This window comes from Bison bison, unplaced genomic scaffold (genome assembly GCF_000754665.1).
Source record: "Bison bison bison isolate TAMUID 2011002044 unplaced genomic scaffold, Bison_UMD1.0 scf7180017858770, whole genome shotgun sequence".
NCBI lineage: Eukaryota > Metazoa > Chordata > Mammalia > Artiodactyla > Bovidae > Bison > Bison bison.
The window spans coordinates 315,990-332,600 of record NW_011489342.1 but is presented as its reverse complement, the minus strand read 5'-3'; the positions used below and the strand labels follow the sequence as shown (position 1 = coordinate 332,600).

Here is a 16,611-nt window from a genome sequence, read left to right as displayed (position 1 = left end):
CAGACAGCTGCTAAGTGGATGAGCCAGGATTCCTACCAAGGCAATCTAGTCTTACTTTGCTGCTGCTAAGTCGCTTTAGTCGTGTCCGACTCTGTGCGACCCCATAGATGGCAGCCCACCAGGCTCCCCTGTCCCTGGGATTCTCCAGGCATGAACACTGGAGTGGGTTGCCATTTCCTTCTCCAATGCATGAAAGGGAAAAGGGAAAGTGAAGTTGCTCAGTCATGTCGGACTCTTCGCAACCCCATGGACTGCAGCCTACCAGGCTCCTCCGTCCATGGGATTCTCCAGGCAAGAGTACTGGAGTGGGGTGCCATTGCCTTCTCCGAGTCTTACTATAGTCTCACAATAAAAGTGTATTTATCATTTAAATAGTTTAAATACCTCTACCTTGTTTAATATGCCCCAATATCAAGTGGAAGGAGCTAGAGATAAACATTTTATATCTTATTAATATAGAAGAAGTATAAATAATTTGTTAACTTTTACAATTAAAATAATTTTTATAAATGGGTGGAGGGGATTTCAGCCACCCTAAGGTTTCTGTAGTTCCTAACAGAAAGTACCAGAATGTGCTTCCTGGGGAAATGTTTATAATACAATAAATTAAAAATCTGGGATTCAAAGCTATATGGATCCCAATATTGAGGGAGAAAAATACATATATTATACCTTCCAAGACAGGAGGATATAGATGAAAGGACCACAGAGTTTTCTTAAACATTATTGTTACATTCTAGTTGGTTGGCAAGCTGATGATTATTTTTTATTATACTTTAAAACTAACCTGTAAGTTACATATAGTTCTTTCTGTGTCAAGTATTATATAATAAATATACCCCAAAGTATCTGTGCGTGGTCAAAGCAAAAATTTTTAGTAATTGTATTTAATTAATTGTATTCATTTCTATTTGTATGATAAAGGTGATTTTTACTGTACATTTCTATATTTTCCAAAATATTTGTCAACATGAATCACTTTTATAATTCAAAATTAAGTGTTTATGCATGTAAGAACAAAAAATGAGCATTTTTTTAAATAGTGAAAAATAAGAAACAGCTTCAGAATAAAAAACCTCTCTTTCTTAGGCTCATCTTTTGAGAATGCTATTATTCATATTTTTTATTTCCAACTCTGACTTCCCAGTAGTTAAAGTGTGGCATGGATGTCTGCACGAATGCCCAGACTCTGACTTGTACCTGGGTACCCTCTAGGTAGAAGAAGCTCTGATCCAGATCCATGATCCAGAACTTAGGAAGCTGCTCAATCCAACCACTGCAGACCTAAGGTTCGCAGATTACCTAGTGAGGCATGTGACTGAGAACCGGGACGACGTCTTCCTGGACGGCACGGGCTGGGAGGGAGGTGACGAGTGGATCCGAGCACAGTTTGCAGTCTATATTCATGCGCTGTTGGCCGCCACACTGCAGCTAGGTAAGGAGCTCACAGTCACTTTCTTATTTTGTAACTCTGGATGCTTTGAATTGGATAAGAAATAAAGTAATCAGAAAAATTACCTGTCACTCCACACATATAGAATTAACTACTCTTCACAGTTTGAGTAATTCATATCCTTCTAGACCTTTTTCTATGCATATGTTTTGGATTTTAGTTTTGTAGTGTTCATGGTAGTCCTCTTGCAAACATGAATCCCATTTTTCATGTTTTTTATAGCTTAGTTTTTCTTTATAATATAAACATGTATCAAGAGAGTAAATGCAGATCTTCATCACTTTTTACATGACTTAGTATTCCACCATATGGAAGGATATATCAGTAGTTGAGTGCTGTTAAAACACTGCTTACATGTTTTTAAGATATATGAGGGATGGAAAAAAAATTTAAAAAGTAGAAATCATTGCAGATCACATTCTGAATGATTAAACCTTCAAATTTATCCATTCTAACAGTACTCCTATTAAATGTTTAAAATGGATCAGGCAAACATAGAATCACTCCTGTGTTAAAATTCTCATTCCCCATAGAAACGAATATATTCAAAGAGAAAATGAAGCTCTGCAGTGAGCTTTCACACCTGGGATACCTGCCACCCTGCATATTAGCAAATCAGTAGATTTGGTAGTCGGAGAAGGCACTGGCACCCCACTCCAGTACTCTTGCCTGGAAAATCCCATGGACGGAGGAGTCTAGTAGGCTGCAGTCTGTGGGGTCGCTAAGAGTCGTATCACTTTCCCTTTTCCCTTTCATGCATTGGAGAAGGAAATGGCAACCCAGTCCAGTGTTCTTGCCTGGAGAATCCCAGGGACGGGGGAGCCTGGTGGGCTGCCGTCTGTGGGGTCTCACAGAGTCGGACACGACTGAAGCGACTTAGCAGCAGCAGCAGATTTGGTAGTGATGGTGGTAAGGCTGTTAAAAGTATATGGAGCTTCTGTTTTTCCTGCTTCTCAATGATATCTCCAACTGTTTCCAGGTTGCTTTTTTAAAAATTGTGAAATCCATATACAATTTACCGTCTTAACCATTTATAAGTGTATGATTCCACAGTGTTTAAATACCTTCGCGTTGTGGTGTCCGTAGATATTTAAATCAACCCCACTGCTGCCACCTCCTAGATTAGTTCTTCCAATAGTATTTGTAGAGTTTTAAATCCAGGCTTCAGGCATGTTCTTCATTCATTAAGAAATCTATGGAGTGACTCCTTATTTGTTAATGGGATTTTTTTTTTTAAGTGTCTGCCTCTTCTACAATTGTAGCAACTGAGATCCCCAAATTAAATCCTCTAACCCAGAATCACTCAGTTTGTCTATTAAGAAAACCCGAGTCTCCACCAGTCATGTATGTTCCTGAGTAATTAATTTACTTCTTAAAAATATTTTCCTGAGTACACAGAAGCTATGTATTTTCAGAGGGAACATTTAACATGTGTGGAGACCCACCCTTATTTTTTTTAGAGCACTTAACATCTACTAACTCATTTCATCGTCTCAGCAATCTTAGAGGTAGATACCATGTCATCCTCATTTTACAGATTTGAGAAAGTGAGGTACAGAGAGGTTAAATAACTTGCTCTTCCCCCTGGTAGGAGACTGAGCTGGACTTCAACCCAAGTAGTCTGGTTCACACCCAAGCTTTTAAAGGAAATTTAGCCCAGTGAGCTGATTGATGAATATGTTCTTAACAGCACTTCCTTATGGTACATATAGAACCATGAATGTTCTTTTCTTCCTCTCCCAGCGACGAAAGTCACATGTTTCACCTTCAAAGCAAGCAACTTGGAATTAATATATGAAGCAATAGCCATTTGAATTAGTTCTCCAAACATTTTCTGTTCTTCCAAGTAGAAGAAGCACTGTGGATTGAAGCTTCCTCTTGATAGTGATGAAGCCAAAAAGTTTTATGCATTAAATATATGAAAATCCCCTTATTAAGTATTTTGACCGTGAAATGCATGGAGGCTCAAGAATGAGTTTCACCGAATAGTAAGATAAAGAAAAAAGAATGGCTAAAAAGAACCAATTATTCTAATTTCCTTTCTTAGAATGGTATTTGTGAAAAGATTTTTTAAAATACCCTAATTGCCTACTCCATATATATATATATGTCAGTATGTTTAACCCACTCTAGTCTGTAGTTTTTAATAAATAGTACTATGCCTCCTTACCTTGGTGAGGAGAACATGGAAATATTTTGGAGTTTTTAGGAACCTTAGAAAATATTTGGCTCAACCCCCTTATTTTCTAGTAAGAAAAATGAAATCCCAGGTGATCAAGTGACTTAGCAAAAGCCACATAGCTTCTTACTAGGGTTCTGGAACTTGACCCAAGATTCCTGACATTTGGTAGGCTTTGTCCCCAAGAAAGCAGCAGGGGACAGGGAGGCTAAAGCCATTTCTTTACTGTTATTGGTTATTAATCTTTATAACCCTGACTGGCTACAGTCCAGCCCAACTTTCAAATATTTACTTGACAGATAATGAAAAGATCTTATCGGACTATGGGACGACCTTTGTTACAGCATGGAAGAACACTCACAACTACAGGGTCTGGAACAGCAACAAGCATCCAGCACTTGCAGAAATAAATCCGAAGTAAGCACATCCTCTACAGGGTGATAGAGGTGGTTGACTTATTAAGGGTTTCTGAATAAAGAAAATCATGTCTGAACTCTGATGATACTGTGAATATCTTCAAGAATCCCTTAAATAGATTTTTTAATAAAAAAGGCTCCTAAGTACAGGGAAGCAGCTGAAAACTGCTTCCCTATTCACACTTCTTACTCACAAAGCACAAGGCATTTTGGAAGCACTAACATTTCTCCCAGCTTCCAGTATAATTAGGAGACGAAAGTCTTAGCCTGTGGGGATGCTCGTATGTCATATCGATCTTTCCTCCCTTTCTCTGGATTTTTGCCTCAGCAGAATGGTCAAGCGAGATAGAAGCCTTGAGGGAAATAGCACTGGTTAAAACTGAGAGGTTATTGTAAAATATGAAGTGTGAACAACTAAAGTCAATATTTGAATTCCTAGATAATCAGTAAAATCTGGTGCCATTTCCATATCAGATTCTAAGATCCAACAAAATTTAATACCTGTCATAATATTGACTGTTGACTGGGCAAAGACTTTATTCCACATAAAAGGCATTTAAATGTGCTAGAGAATTGGGCCATTAAGAAAAAAAATACCATGTGAATGGGAGAGTGGAGTCTAAGGAGATCAATTGATATAATGTGTACATATTGGGAACTTCTAAATTAAAGGATTTTCATTTCTTTATGATATAAGTATACATTGAACTTTTGTTTTCATTTGTGTTTTTTTGGTGTATGTGTTTTTTAATTAATTTTTATTGGTGTATCATTGTATTTTAAACTTTACTTCTTCATGAAAATACGACAAAAATCAACTTAGTACTGATTACCATATTATTTAGGAACTTGGGTAAACTTGACTTGGGAATGTGCTTTAGTGGGGCTACACACACAAAACCCAGGGATTTATGTCATTGTAACTTGCAGAAGCATCTGCAAGGAAGCAGGGCTTGGGAGAACATGTCTGCTAAACTTATCCATCAAGAACCATGACTAGGTTCAGGACCAGTTTTGGTGAATTTTGTCCTCATACTGGGCTATGGCAGAAACCTAGATTGCCATTTGGATGTGGTAAAAACATAGAGAATTAAAAGACAAAAACACTAATGGAATTAAATGAAAGGTCTAAGTTCAAAGTCTTCTCCCTCACTAACCACAAGGTCTGTGTTCTAAAGAGTAATGAAGAGAAACGGATGTGAGCTTGTTTGCCCAGTGGCGCTGGTTGTAGTGGTGCTGGGGGAGTGGCCATTCACAGCTCTGTCTCCTCCCCTGGGGCTCTGTTAGCCTGGACAGATCTTTACTCAGCTGCTACATCTGCCGTAGTGCCTTTAACTTGAAGCATTGCTACAGATTTTAATGCAGGTCCTTATGAGGATTAGCTGGCATGTGTTTTAAAGGACTGTGAAAACAGTACTTTTAAAACTATGTAAATAACTGAGGTTATTTAGGTTGAGGAGAAAGAAAGCTGAAGCAAAAGACCAGAAAATTCAATTCGGAAATTATGCAGATATGATAGTCAGCAGATTTTCAGTATTTTCACCAAATTAAAAACAGAAATGATGATAGTCTTCAGCTGTCATCAGGGGATATAATTTAGAAATATTCAAAACTAAATGTAAGGTTTGAGATCTTTGAAACCCTTTCTTCCACTCCTAAAGATTAGAAAATTAAGTCCTCTCAATGCTTTCAACTGGTGATTCAGAAATCCAGATAAAAGAGAGGTTGTTATGTATGCCTAATGTGACCAGTAAATAAATTTTTTATCATTTGAAAAGCCATAATAGCATTTTTAAAATTTTAATTGGAAGCTAATTACTTTACAATATTGTGGTGGTTTTTGCCATACATTCACGTGAATTAGCCACATAATAGCGTTTTAATGTTTTAATAAGTGGCTGCAAATTTCACCAGGGTGACTTTTTTTTTTTTTGGTCACTTTCTTTGTTAGACATTGACAGAAGGACCCCTGCCCTGTGTATGAGATAAGAATCTGAATGTTTACTGATTCCTTGTTTTATAGTGTAATGTTGATCAGGTTGCTTGATTTTTATACATACTGTTTCCCTAAGATCTGCACTTTGAGTTGCTTTTCTGATAACACAGATTAAATCTTCCTTTGACCAATAGCACCCATTTATAAGATGGCCAGAATCAAGCCATGTCCAAAGTCAACGACTCTAACCCTGACTGTCCCAGGAGCTTTTTTAAAATGTTGGTGCTTGGGCCCCACCTCAGACCAAAGAGGAACATTAGGGCGGCACTAACACAAACCAACCCCACCCAAGGAAAAAAAAACACCTATTTTACAAGCAGAGTACATAAGCTGAGAGAGACTCCGTAACTGTGAGTGGAGAGCTGTGATCGGAGCCCTATTTCCGGTGTCTCGTTTGGAGCGCCGCCGCTCGCCTGAGTCACCCCAGTGCAGTTTCCTGACACTTCCTTGTGATAACTCTGTGTTACAGCTTCACTGGTGAGACACTCATAGTCTAAACTCAAACTTTGTTTTACAGCCATCCTTTCCAAGGACAGTACTCAGTGTCAGACATGAAGTTAAGATTCTCACAGTGAGTATTTAGGGAAAATACTAGGAACGTTCTTCTGTCTGAATTCATGCCATGTGTTTCATCGCTAATTGGGAATTGTTTTTCTCCACTTCATAGACTTGTGCTTCAAATAGTAACCAAATATGTGCATAACGTTCTCTAGCTCAGCAGTGTGTATGTTTCAAAATGAAAACACTGCTGTTCCATGGAGAATGGTGTGAACTAATACCAGGATTTGCCATTTTTATTCTGGTGAAGTAACTTCAGCAAATTATGACCATACAAATTATGTATAACCATACATCCTTATGTCCTTACACCACTTTCTGGCTCATCTGTATATTCTTTTAAAATTTTCTGAAAATTCCTGTATTTAAAATATTAGTAAATTAATTGATGTATAACAAATAATGAATTATTTATCTTCTTTTCTCAATAATTCTGATTTGGGGGATGATTATAGAGTGGTTAATGTATATGTGAGTGATTTTTTTTTTTTTAACTGTACTTACTTAACATTTCTCTCCTTTACTCAGTTCTGTTCAAAACAGTGAGCGTGGCAAAAAACTTGGAAACGTCATGGTTACAACAAGTCGGAATGTTGTACAAACAGGAAAAGCTGTTGGTAAGGATGTCTTAGGCAGGAACAGATTGGAATCATAAAACATCTCTTCTCTATCCTCAGTATGTCATTGATAAAAACATAAAGTTGCAGAGATGTGTGTATCACATAATAATGCAAGATGGTTGAATATACAGTGGTTTTTCTTTTTAATTTTGGTCTTATTCATTAAAACAATGCTTGCGACACTAGATAATGCCAAACCAAGTTTAGCAAATGTTGTCATATCTGTTATCAGGAATCAAACTTCTCTGGATTTCTCTTTCTGTCTCTGAGCTGCCCACAGTTCTTTATAAATAGTAGAGTACTATTTATATGATAATAAAGTAGGCATTAGGAGCAGCTGTCTTTTAAGGTAGTATCACATAGTAAAGAAGATCAGTGAAAACCAACAATTGTTTTTATGAAAAGATCACATTAATGATACTTCTACAGACTAGTAAAGAGAAAAAGAAGATACAAATGACCAGTATTGGGCATGAAAGAGGGGATACCATTATAGATCTTACAGAAATTAAAAGGATAATTAGGTAATACTATGAATAATCTTGTGCCAGTTATTCAACTGCTTAGATGAAATCTACAAAATCCTTGAAAGACTCTAATTGCCAAAACCAGTGCAGTAAAGAAATAGAAAATCTGAATAGCCCTAAATATATTAAATAATTGAGTTAAAGTTTAAAGGCTTGTTACAAGTTTTTAAATGTAATCTAAGCCCAGGTGGCTTTAGTTACGAATTTTATCAAACACTTAAGGAATAATGCTAATTTTATACGAACTCTTTCAGAAAGTAATGGTTGAGGTAATACCTCCCAACTTGTTTTATGAGGGTATATTACCCTGATACCAAAATCAGACGAATGGTTGTTAGGTATATCCTTCTGTACCTAGCTTTTTTCACTTTGGCTGTTTTGAAGATTATTCCATCTCTTTTTCTTGGAGAAGGAAATGGCAACCCACTCCAGTGTTCTTGCCTGGAGAATCCCATGGCCGGAGAAGCCTGGTAGGCTGCAGTCCATGGGGTCGCATAGAGTCGGACACGACTCAAGCGACTTAGCAGCAGCAGCAGTAGCAGCCATCTCTTTTTCTAAAGAAATTTCTTGTTCCTTCTTTCCTACATTTTTAACTGTTTACTTTTATACTATTTCAGACTTAAAGAAATCATGTAACAGTGTACAGGGAACTCCCAGTTATCTCAAGTGTCCGGTTATTTACACTTGGCTACATTTGTTTTGTAATATCAGTATTAAAAATTGGGCCCATCTCATTCCTTAGCTCCTGAGAGCTAAGGGTTAGCTAAAGGTTAGCTGACTAACCCTTACTGAACACAACTCTAAAGCCCCAGAACTAGGTGATCTCTGTGCCAGGGCCCTCCTAGCTCTAATGTCCTGTACATCTGGAGATGGGTAAGAGAACTATTCTACAGACTTAAAGACAAACATGGGGTACACAGTCCTGTCACCCCTGTACAAGGGAATAGAATTAAATATATAAGCATTTATTTCCATACAATATTATACCTTTGACTTATTTTGAATTCTTTGTTTTTGATAGAAAAATTCTACTTCATCAAAGGTATATGATGTCAGTTAATTTTTAGTGATGCTGCTGATATTTAAATTCTATGGCCTGTTCCCTTCTTGCACACTCCCCTCTCCAAGAACAGTGAGTGTGTATGATTCAACTTAAATAATTTCATTATAACATCAGCTTTTGAGATAATGCTGTTAAAAGCAAAACAGACCTCAGGCAGGTAGAGCTCTGTATGTTTTAATTTGGTGCACCATGGTTATTTATTTTATTTATTTGAGCGCTTCGGGCCTGTCTTGCAGCGCTGCAGGCTTTTCTGTGGTTGTGGCGCATAGGCTTAGTTGCTCCGAGGCATGTGGAATGCCAGTTCCCCGGTGGGGGATCAAACCCGTTTTCTCCTGCTTTGTAAGGCAGATTTCCAACCACTGGACCACCAGGGAAGTCCTGTAATGCAACATGATTTTAGATGACAATAACAAATTTCCCCAAGCAGCCTAACAACTCTTTCTTGTAGGTGGTTTTCAGTTATAAACTTGGATTTGGGTTACAGAGAGCACATAGAAGTTTGGTTTTGTTTTGTTGTGTTTTTTTGTTTGTTTTTAGCTCTCCAAGACGTTTAAGAACCACTAGCCTGGGAAAAGTTTCCCAAAGACTTTCAAAATACTTAGGAGAGCAGTATCTTATACCCAGTCAGGTTCCTCTTAGACATTCCCATGGTAAGGGATTATTTTGAAACCAGAAGTGTCAATTTTATTGCACTACCTATTAACATATCAGTGTGTTGCAGTTAAGTAGCATTGGTTTTTCAGTGTCTCCTAACAGAAGTGAAGACCATTTTCCTTCTGTTTTTCCCCTCCTTTCCACTCAGGCCAGTCGGTTGGAGGAGCTTTTTCCAGTGCGAAGACAGCTATGTCTTCATGGCTTTCTACTTTCACCAGTTCCACTCCACAGAGTCTCACTGAGCTGCCTGACGGGAAACCCTGAGCCGAGCAAGCCACCCAGAAGCTGCTGTCGCTTTCTTAAGTTTTAAGCGTCCCCTGTCTGTCTGCTGCTCCCAGACTGTTCCTCTTCATCGGCTGCAGGTCCACAGCAGGGGACCAATAGGTCGAACTGTTTACATGGACGGTTGCCCTCTATCTAAATGAATGTCATGGGACACTGAAAAGATGAAAACCACAACCGCAGCCGGGACGGCTTCCCAGGTTGGGGTTTAAATTGACTACGTTTATTTCAGTCTGAGCCTGATTAAAACACACAGCGAACCTTCTAATGAATTTTGAGTTCTGACATTATACATTTGTTTACTTTAGAAAAGTTTCTCCTTGATGTAAGTTTTGTTCTGTTGTTGCTGTTTGAATATCCAGATGGATATTTATATGTGCTAAGATTAATTTATATTACTATTTTAATTTCTCTAAAGTGAGCCCTAAAATGTTCTGATAGCGTGGAGGGGCCATACAATCCAACCTTTTGCTGTTATTTTGCTGAGTTATATAAGGATTTTTTTGTTTGTGGGTTCTTTACCTACAAAACAAATTTGTCATTCACTTCCTCCTGGAACATAGAAGTCAGAGGTGGTAGTTCTGAGGATGGAGTGTTTTGTGATTTTAATGTATCCTTTTCCCACCCTACACACTTGCTTTGAGGTGTCAAGGAGTGTCACTGTGCTTTCCTCCTCTTCCTAATTGTTCAAGTAGATGTGCAAAGAATGAGCATGGTGATGGTTACAGCAGAGTTGAAACAGTTTAACTGTGTATTTAGGGCAAGACTTTAAAGGACCTAGGTGGGTTCTGTTGACTGTAGTAACGTTGCAATCTTTACATGCGTTTTTTAACCCGAAGTTTGTGCCTTCTATTTCTTCTTTTGGACGGTTTTCCATTGGGTGTTTACAGATTTAACAGGTTTTTTCTCAGTCTTACTCTTCATGAAGCTTTTCGAGGCACTTGGCCTTCCTCCTTCCCTGATAGAAAATCCTCATGTAATCAATGTCTACCCCCTTCCAAAAGCATTTACAAAAGAAAAGATGATCTGTAAATATTAAATAGAATTCTCATCTTGGCTCACATTTAGAAAAGCGAGAGAAGAAAAACTTCAGCCATGACATTAGTCATGTTTTGTGAAGGACATCTGGGTTCATGTTAGACACAGGTGTGCTCACAACTGAAGATTTTTACACAGCTAGACCTCATGTAGCTGCCAGGCTCAGCTCTCTTTTGCTTTTCAAGGGGACTCTGATTGGGTGTTCTCAGGGAGTACTTAGAGGCGACAGACTGCTTTTTCAGTAACAAAAGATACTTGGGAAATACATTGTGAATATAATCTACATTTGATGTGACAAGTATTGAGAAAATCAGGGGCCTAATTAGGGAGGGGGACTCTTGATTATATTTGATTTATCCTTTAAGAAATGTTCGTGTAAGAAGCACTACTGGGATGTGTGAAATGAAGCATAGGGACATAATCCAAATATCCCTGAATTTTCCAATTTGTGTTTTAACACAAGTCCTACAAACCTAAAGCATACTTCCCTTTGAGTATAATAATTTAAGAATTCATTGATGATAAAGGGCTTATTGTGGGAAACATTAATTTTACTTCTAGGAAAGCTTTCTCAGGAAAATACTGTTTGAAGAGAAGACGGTAGTACCGAACAAAAGTTTTAAAAGGTACTTTAAAGTTGCACTGAGACGAACATCTTGTTGTTTCATGAGGGCGCGTCATTGGCTAGAGTATGATAGTGCATCAGATAGCGTTCATAGTGCTGTGAGGGTCAGCCAGCATGCTGCTGGTTCATCCTTTAGTTTGTTTGATTTGGTATGATTGGGGTGAATTCTCATCTCTCGTCATTCAAAGCAGCCCAGTCCACTTTGGAATCCCACTGAAATAAAAATAGTTACATAAAATTTAACTTTGCTTTGCTATCACTCCCCATTTTAATGCACACCTTAATGGAACTTTCTCTTCACGTTTCCAGTTAAGAGTTCCACCCTTACAGTGGTCATTAAACTGGCTTTCAACATAAAATGAATATTTCAGAAGATAGAACTTCTGTCATAGAGACGGTCAAAAGACCATAACTATATTTATTCTTTCAGGTTCTAGGAGGTAGGGGGGTCTTCAGGGAGTGCAGGCTGTCACATTGTTGGCGGGCCCCCAGGGCAGCCAGCACAGGGAGAGGCAGGAGGCCTGGCCCCTGGTCCTGGGGGCCTGCGCTTCAGGTTTGGATTCTGGGCTCCGCCCAGCGGCAGCATGGAAACAGTAGCTTCCTCCAGTCACTGGCTCTGTGAGCCGTAGCAGCCAGCACGGATGTGGCCGTCTGTGGACATCTCACTGGTAAAGATGAGTGCTTTGCTTGGCCACACAGTGCTTTCATCTGAGAACTGAGTGTTTTAAGAAGGCCTGAGGGAGCTAGGGTCAGCCAGGCTTTTTCAGAGTGCGCCAGGCACACAGACTGCATCCACAGCTTGGTGGACACTTCTCTGCTATCCAGGTGACTTAAAGATAGTGCTTGGAAAAAGTCCCTGGCTGGCTTTAATTCCTACTAGGCACTGTAATGACGATGACATAGGTAAGGGAAAGAGGGCTAAAGCTGCCCCAAGTGTCCCAGGCTAATGAATAGAAGAAGTTGCCTGTCGAAGTGTGGCTTGTGGTTATTTTGTATTTGCATTGGCTCTTGTAACCAGGATGAATAGTCTATCCCCAAATCCGTTAGTGATTTGCCAGCCCTCCGACACTAAAACAATTCTCTTCCACTTTTTTGCTTTAAGAAACACAGCAGTAATATCCTTGGGCAGCAGACCAGAGCATATAACCTGATCTCCTCAACCTTATCTTGCTTTCTGAGTCCTATATTAAACATTGAATTTTTTTTAAGGATAATTTACTTAGAAAGGCAAGGAGGAAACAAACTTTGAAGGGAGAAATGAGACATTTATTGTTGCAAAGCTGAGAGACAGGTTCTTAAAGTCTGCATGAAAGTATTTTGGGAGCAGTATTTAATATGCTAAAGGATGCACAAGTTCTTTAATGAAGAAGTTAGGTTTTTCATCTGCTAGTTACAAGCTGTAAAATGAAACTTTGTCTCCCTGGCAGGCAAATTTTGGTTTGGTTTAGTGGAAGTTCAAGCCAGTGGCCATTTTCCCTGAGGTGTGGTGATGAGTTTAGGAACACCCAGCTCTGGGAGGGGCCAGTGGACTAATCCTGAACCCTTGAACTATTACCTGCTTCAGCAGTTTTGGAAAGTAGCCTGTTAGGATGGTAGCCGATGAATGTGGCCTGTTACTCTATTGGGGAGTTGGCTGGGACTCTGGAGATGGTATTGACACTGGCGTGCTCTGACTGTGTGGCCAGAGTATTCAGAGCGGCACGGCATTCAGTCTGCCCACCCAGTTCTGTGGTACCCTCTAAACAAGATAGAGAACGCAGCCCTGGTTTCTAGAAGATTGTCTCATTCCACGTAGAGTAATGTGTTACTAGGAGTTTTTTCATTCCAAGTCTTTGGGCTTCGTAACATTGGAATTGTTTTTTCATAATTCCCAACATTCCATAAATATTTGTCAAGGACAAAGAAAAGGAATGTGTTTCTTTATTCTTCTCACATAAATAACTTTGTACAATGACTTCCTGCTTTCATATGAAGGAGAAGAAACTAGCTCCCTTATGTGGCAGCTCCAAAATTAAAAGATTGTTGCACGTATAAGGGGTTGAATATATTTTATAAAACTAATGCATTTGTATTTCTGTGCTGTTCTAAAGATTACCTTTTTACTTATATTAATTAAAGATATAGAAAGTATATATTTAAATCATGTAAATGTGACTCATTAGGGAGTTTCCTCAATCTTAATATTCATCAGCTTCTCACACTCATATAGTATGCTGCTCAAATTTTTTTGTGTGCAATATGAACATTTGAACATTTCAGTCAGGTACTGAGCCAGAAAAGGTAATTGAAGTTTTTAGAAAACTTAACGTTGCTTAGAAAATATTTTGTTTTCTTGAAATAGTAATAATTTATAGCTGGAAAGATAAGATCAAGACTTATTTCAGGCCACTTGGTCACTGGTTCCTAAATTTAGGAAGCACTTGATTAACAAGTTGTTGAAAACATTTAGTGGGTACAGGAATAGTTTAAATACTTGAGATTAAAGGCTTTCCTCCGATCCCTCTCTAAGAAGTTTTAGCTCAGAAAACTTAGAAAGTTTTCTAAGGGAGTATAACTGTGGTACATGTTCCGATCAGAAAGGCAGTTTCTCTTTGCTCTGTTAGTTTTATAATTTGTACTAGTTATTTGTTTCTGTTGTCATTTTTTTTATGTTAAAATTATAAATCACGTCTAATCATACTGAATTATAAAACTTCTACTGTATCCTTCTTTTAAGGAAAACTGAGAATAAATTATCCTGTTTGTCCTGCATACAGTGTATTTGGTCTGTCTTCTTAGAAGTACCCTTCATGTTTCTGTGTGGTTTCTGGCCTGTTTCACCAATGCACAGAAGGGCCAGCTTCGTTTATTAGGAAACTAGCAGAACTAGAGGACTCGTTGCTCATTTCTCTGTCGTTTTGAAATTACTTATGGTGGTACTTGAGTCTGTGAGGTGGTTACCCTTGCAGCAAGAATGTTCAGAACCTGGGGCTACACAGCATACCGCCAAACAGAGCTTGGTCATGCAAGAACATCTTGTCACATGCGCACTGACAGAAATCCCCAGGGGACAGGGGCATTGTCGCAAGCAACTCATTTTTCCATCTGGACTGGTGAGCTTCAAAATAGCCTTGACATTGCCACTGAGGACTCCTAACACATTTTCATATGTATTTCCATGTACCATGGTTTCTTTCCTTACAGCTGTTTTGCAAAACAGCTTCAAAGAAGGAGACAAGTTTCTTTGCCCTCCCGGGAATGGGCACTTCCTTGAGTGCAGGATTAAGTTTAAGGTACCAGTGTTCTTACAACGTGGACCATTGCTGCCTGGATCTGACAAGGTGACTGAGGCAGTAGAGCTCGACACTACTGGCATCTCCCCTTTCCCTAGGACCTGCCTTCCCAGGGACCTACACTTCAGGCTCTGCCATGGTGAGAGGATGGTCCCCCTTCGTCTCCTGGATCAGCGTTGCCTGGCGTTCATTCTCATAGGATGGGAGATATAATCAACAAATCTGGCAATATCTACAAGGAGCATGATTATAGAGCCAGTTTCTTCCAAGGACTCACCCATTGTGAAGGGCTTCCCTCCTCCTGCAGTAATCACAGGCTCAGGGAACTGCTCAGTAACAGAACTGATCTGTCCCAAGTTTAAAATCGACAAACCCCCAACTGGCCTTTGACTTTCATGTCACATGACTGATCCACTCCAGTCAAGATGGCTAAGGTCTAGTCATCAGCATAGGTAACATGCGTTGTATGACTATGGAGTCAGGCTGGGAGCCTCTGGGGTAGGAGAACTGAATGGTCATACTTGTTGCTCTTGATCCCATGTATATACCTATTTTTGGAACCACTGACATCCCCATAGAATACAAAAACTAAGATTCATATATTTCTAAATGTAGGTTTTATCCTTCACTGGACCTAGCTTCACTCCTGGGGCCCAGAGCTGTGGACTGTGGGGAAAATGATGAAAGTCACTTGATAAGATACTAATCATTGTTGAAGCCAGGTGATGAGTACACAGGAGTTTGTTAGACTATTCTGGTGTTGTATATGTTTGAGAATTTTCATAATGAAAAGTTTAAAACTTGCTAGTCAAACAACTCTACTGCTGCTGAAAAGGCTCCGCTGCTGCCACCCCTTCCCTGGCAATACTCTCAAGTAGTTGCAGAGAATGTTGAAGCCTTTAGTCAGGCTCTCAGCATCAAGTCAGTGTCTGCTAGTCCTCTTCTGACCTTATGTGGTTCTGGTCACTCATCCTTGTAAAGCAGAATCTCTCTCGTTAACTTTAGAATGGAAGGGCTGGGAAGGACAGAAAATAAGTTTTTGAAAGTTTGTTCAGTCACTGAGTTCTCACTGTTCCTCAGTAACTCATCTCTGTTCCATCTCATTCTAACTTCACTTCCATTGTGCATGTGTGCTCAGTCACTTCAGTCGTGTCTAACTGCGACCCTGTGGACTGTATAGCCCGGCAGGCTCCTCTGTCCATGGGATTCTCCAGGCAAGAACACTGGAGTGGGTTACCATGCCCTCCTCCAAGGGGTCTTCCCAATCCAGGCATTGAATTTATGTCCTATGTCTTCTGAATTGTGGCAGGTTTTTTACCGCTGAGCCACTGGGGAAGCCCTCACTTCCATCATTCCTGGTCCATTATGCCTGCACCTTACTGGTGTCCCTACTTCCAGTCCACCCCACCCCTCACACCCAGATTCATCTCCCTAAGACTTTAGGGTATTTTTAATTGTCCCTTGCTACATGATAATCCTTCAAGTCTACTTAACTGTCTACAGAATTAAATCCAGATTCCTAAATCTGGCACTCAGTGTCTGCCACACAGTAATGTCCTGAGCTTCTCCAGTGACCCCCTGGCCTCCACAAGCCCCCGGCTAACTGACACCTTTGCTGTGATGACACTTTCCTTCCCTCTAGCCGTTGGATGAGCATTGAGAAAAGCCCTGTAGACACTAACTGAACGTCAGCTAGACACTAACTGAACGTCAGCTTCAACCCCTCTTGTGTTCCTCAAAGTCTCCCCTGGGGCTAACCTAAGTTCTTTCTAAAATACTTGGACTCAGCTTTTATTGTTGATGTTCAGTTGCTAAGTCACGTCCAGCTCTTTGCAACCTCATGGACTGCAGCACACCAGGCTCCTTTGTCCTCCACTATCTCCTAGAGTTTGCCCAAATTTGTGCCCATCGAGTCCGTGATGCCTGCC

The 16,611-nt window shown here is 39.6% G+C and overlaps 1 protein-coding gene across 1 annotated transcript in view; it reads left to right on the top strand.

Moving 5' to 3' along the window:
* AVL9 (AVL9 homolog (S. cerevisiase)) overlaps positions 1-14,162 on the top strand; it is a 58,221-nt gene extending 44,059 nt beyond the window's left edge. Inside the window, exons 12-16 of the mRNA XM_010829056.1 lie at positions 1,216-1,435; positions 3,932-4,049; positions 6,562-6,615; positions 7,131-7,219; positions 9,615-14,162. Coding sequence (XP_010827358.1) covers positions 1,216-1,435; positions 3,932-4,049; positions 6,562-6,615; positions 7,131-7,219; positions 9,615-9,730 — 597 coding nt within the window. The 3' untranslated portion in view covers positions 9,731-14,162. The remainder of the gene's footprint in view (positions 1-1,215; positions 1,436-3,931; positions 4,050-6,561; positions 6,616-7,130; positions 7,220-9,614) is intronic.
* Positions 14,163-16,611: the final 2,449 nt, after the last annotated feature.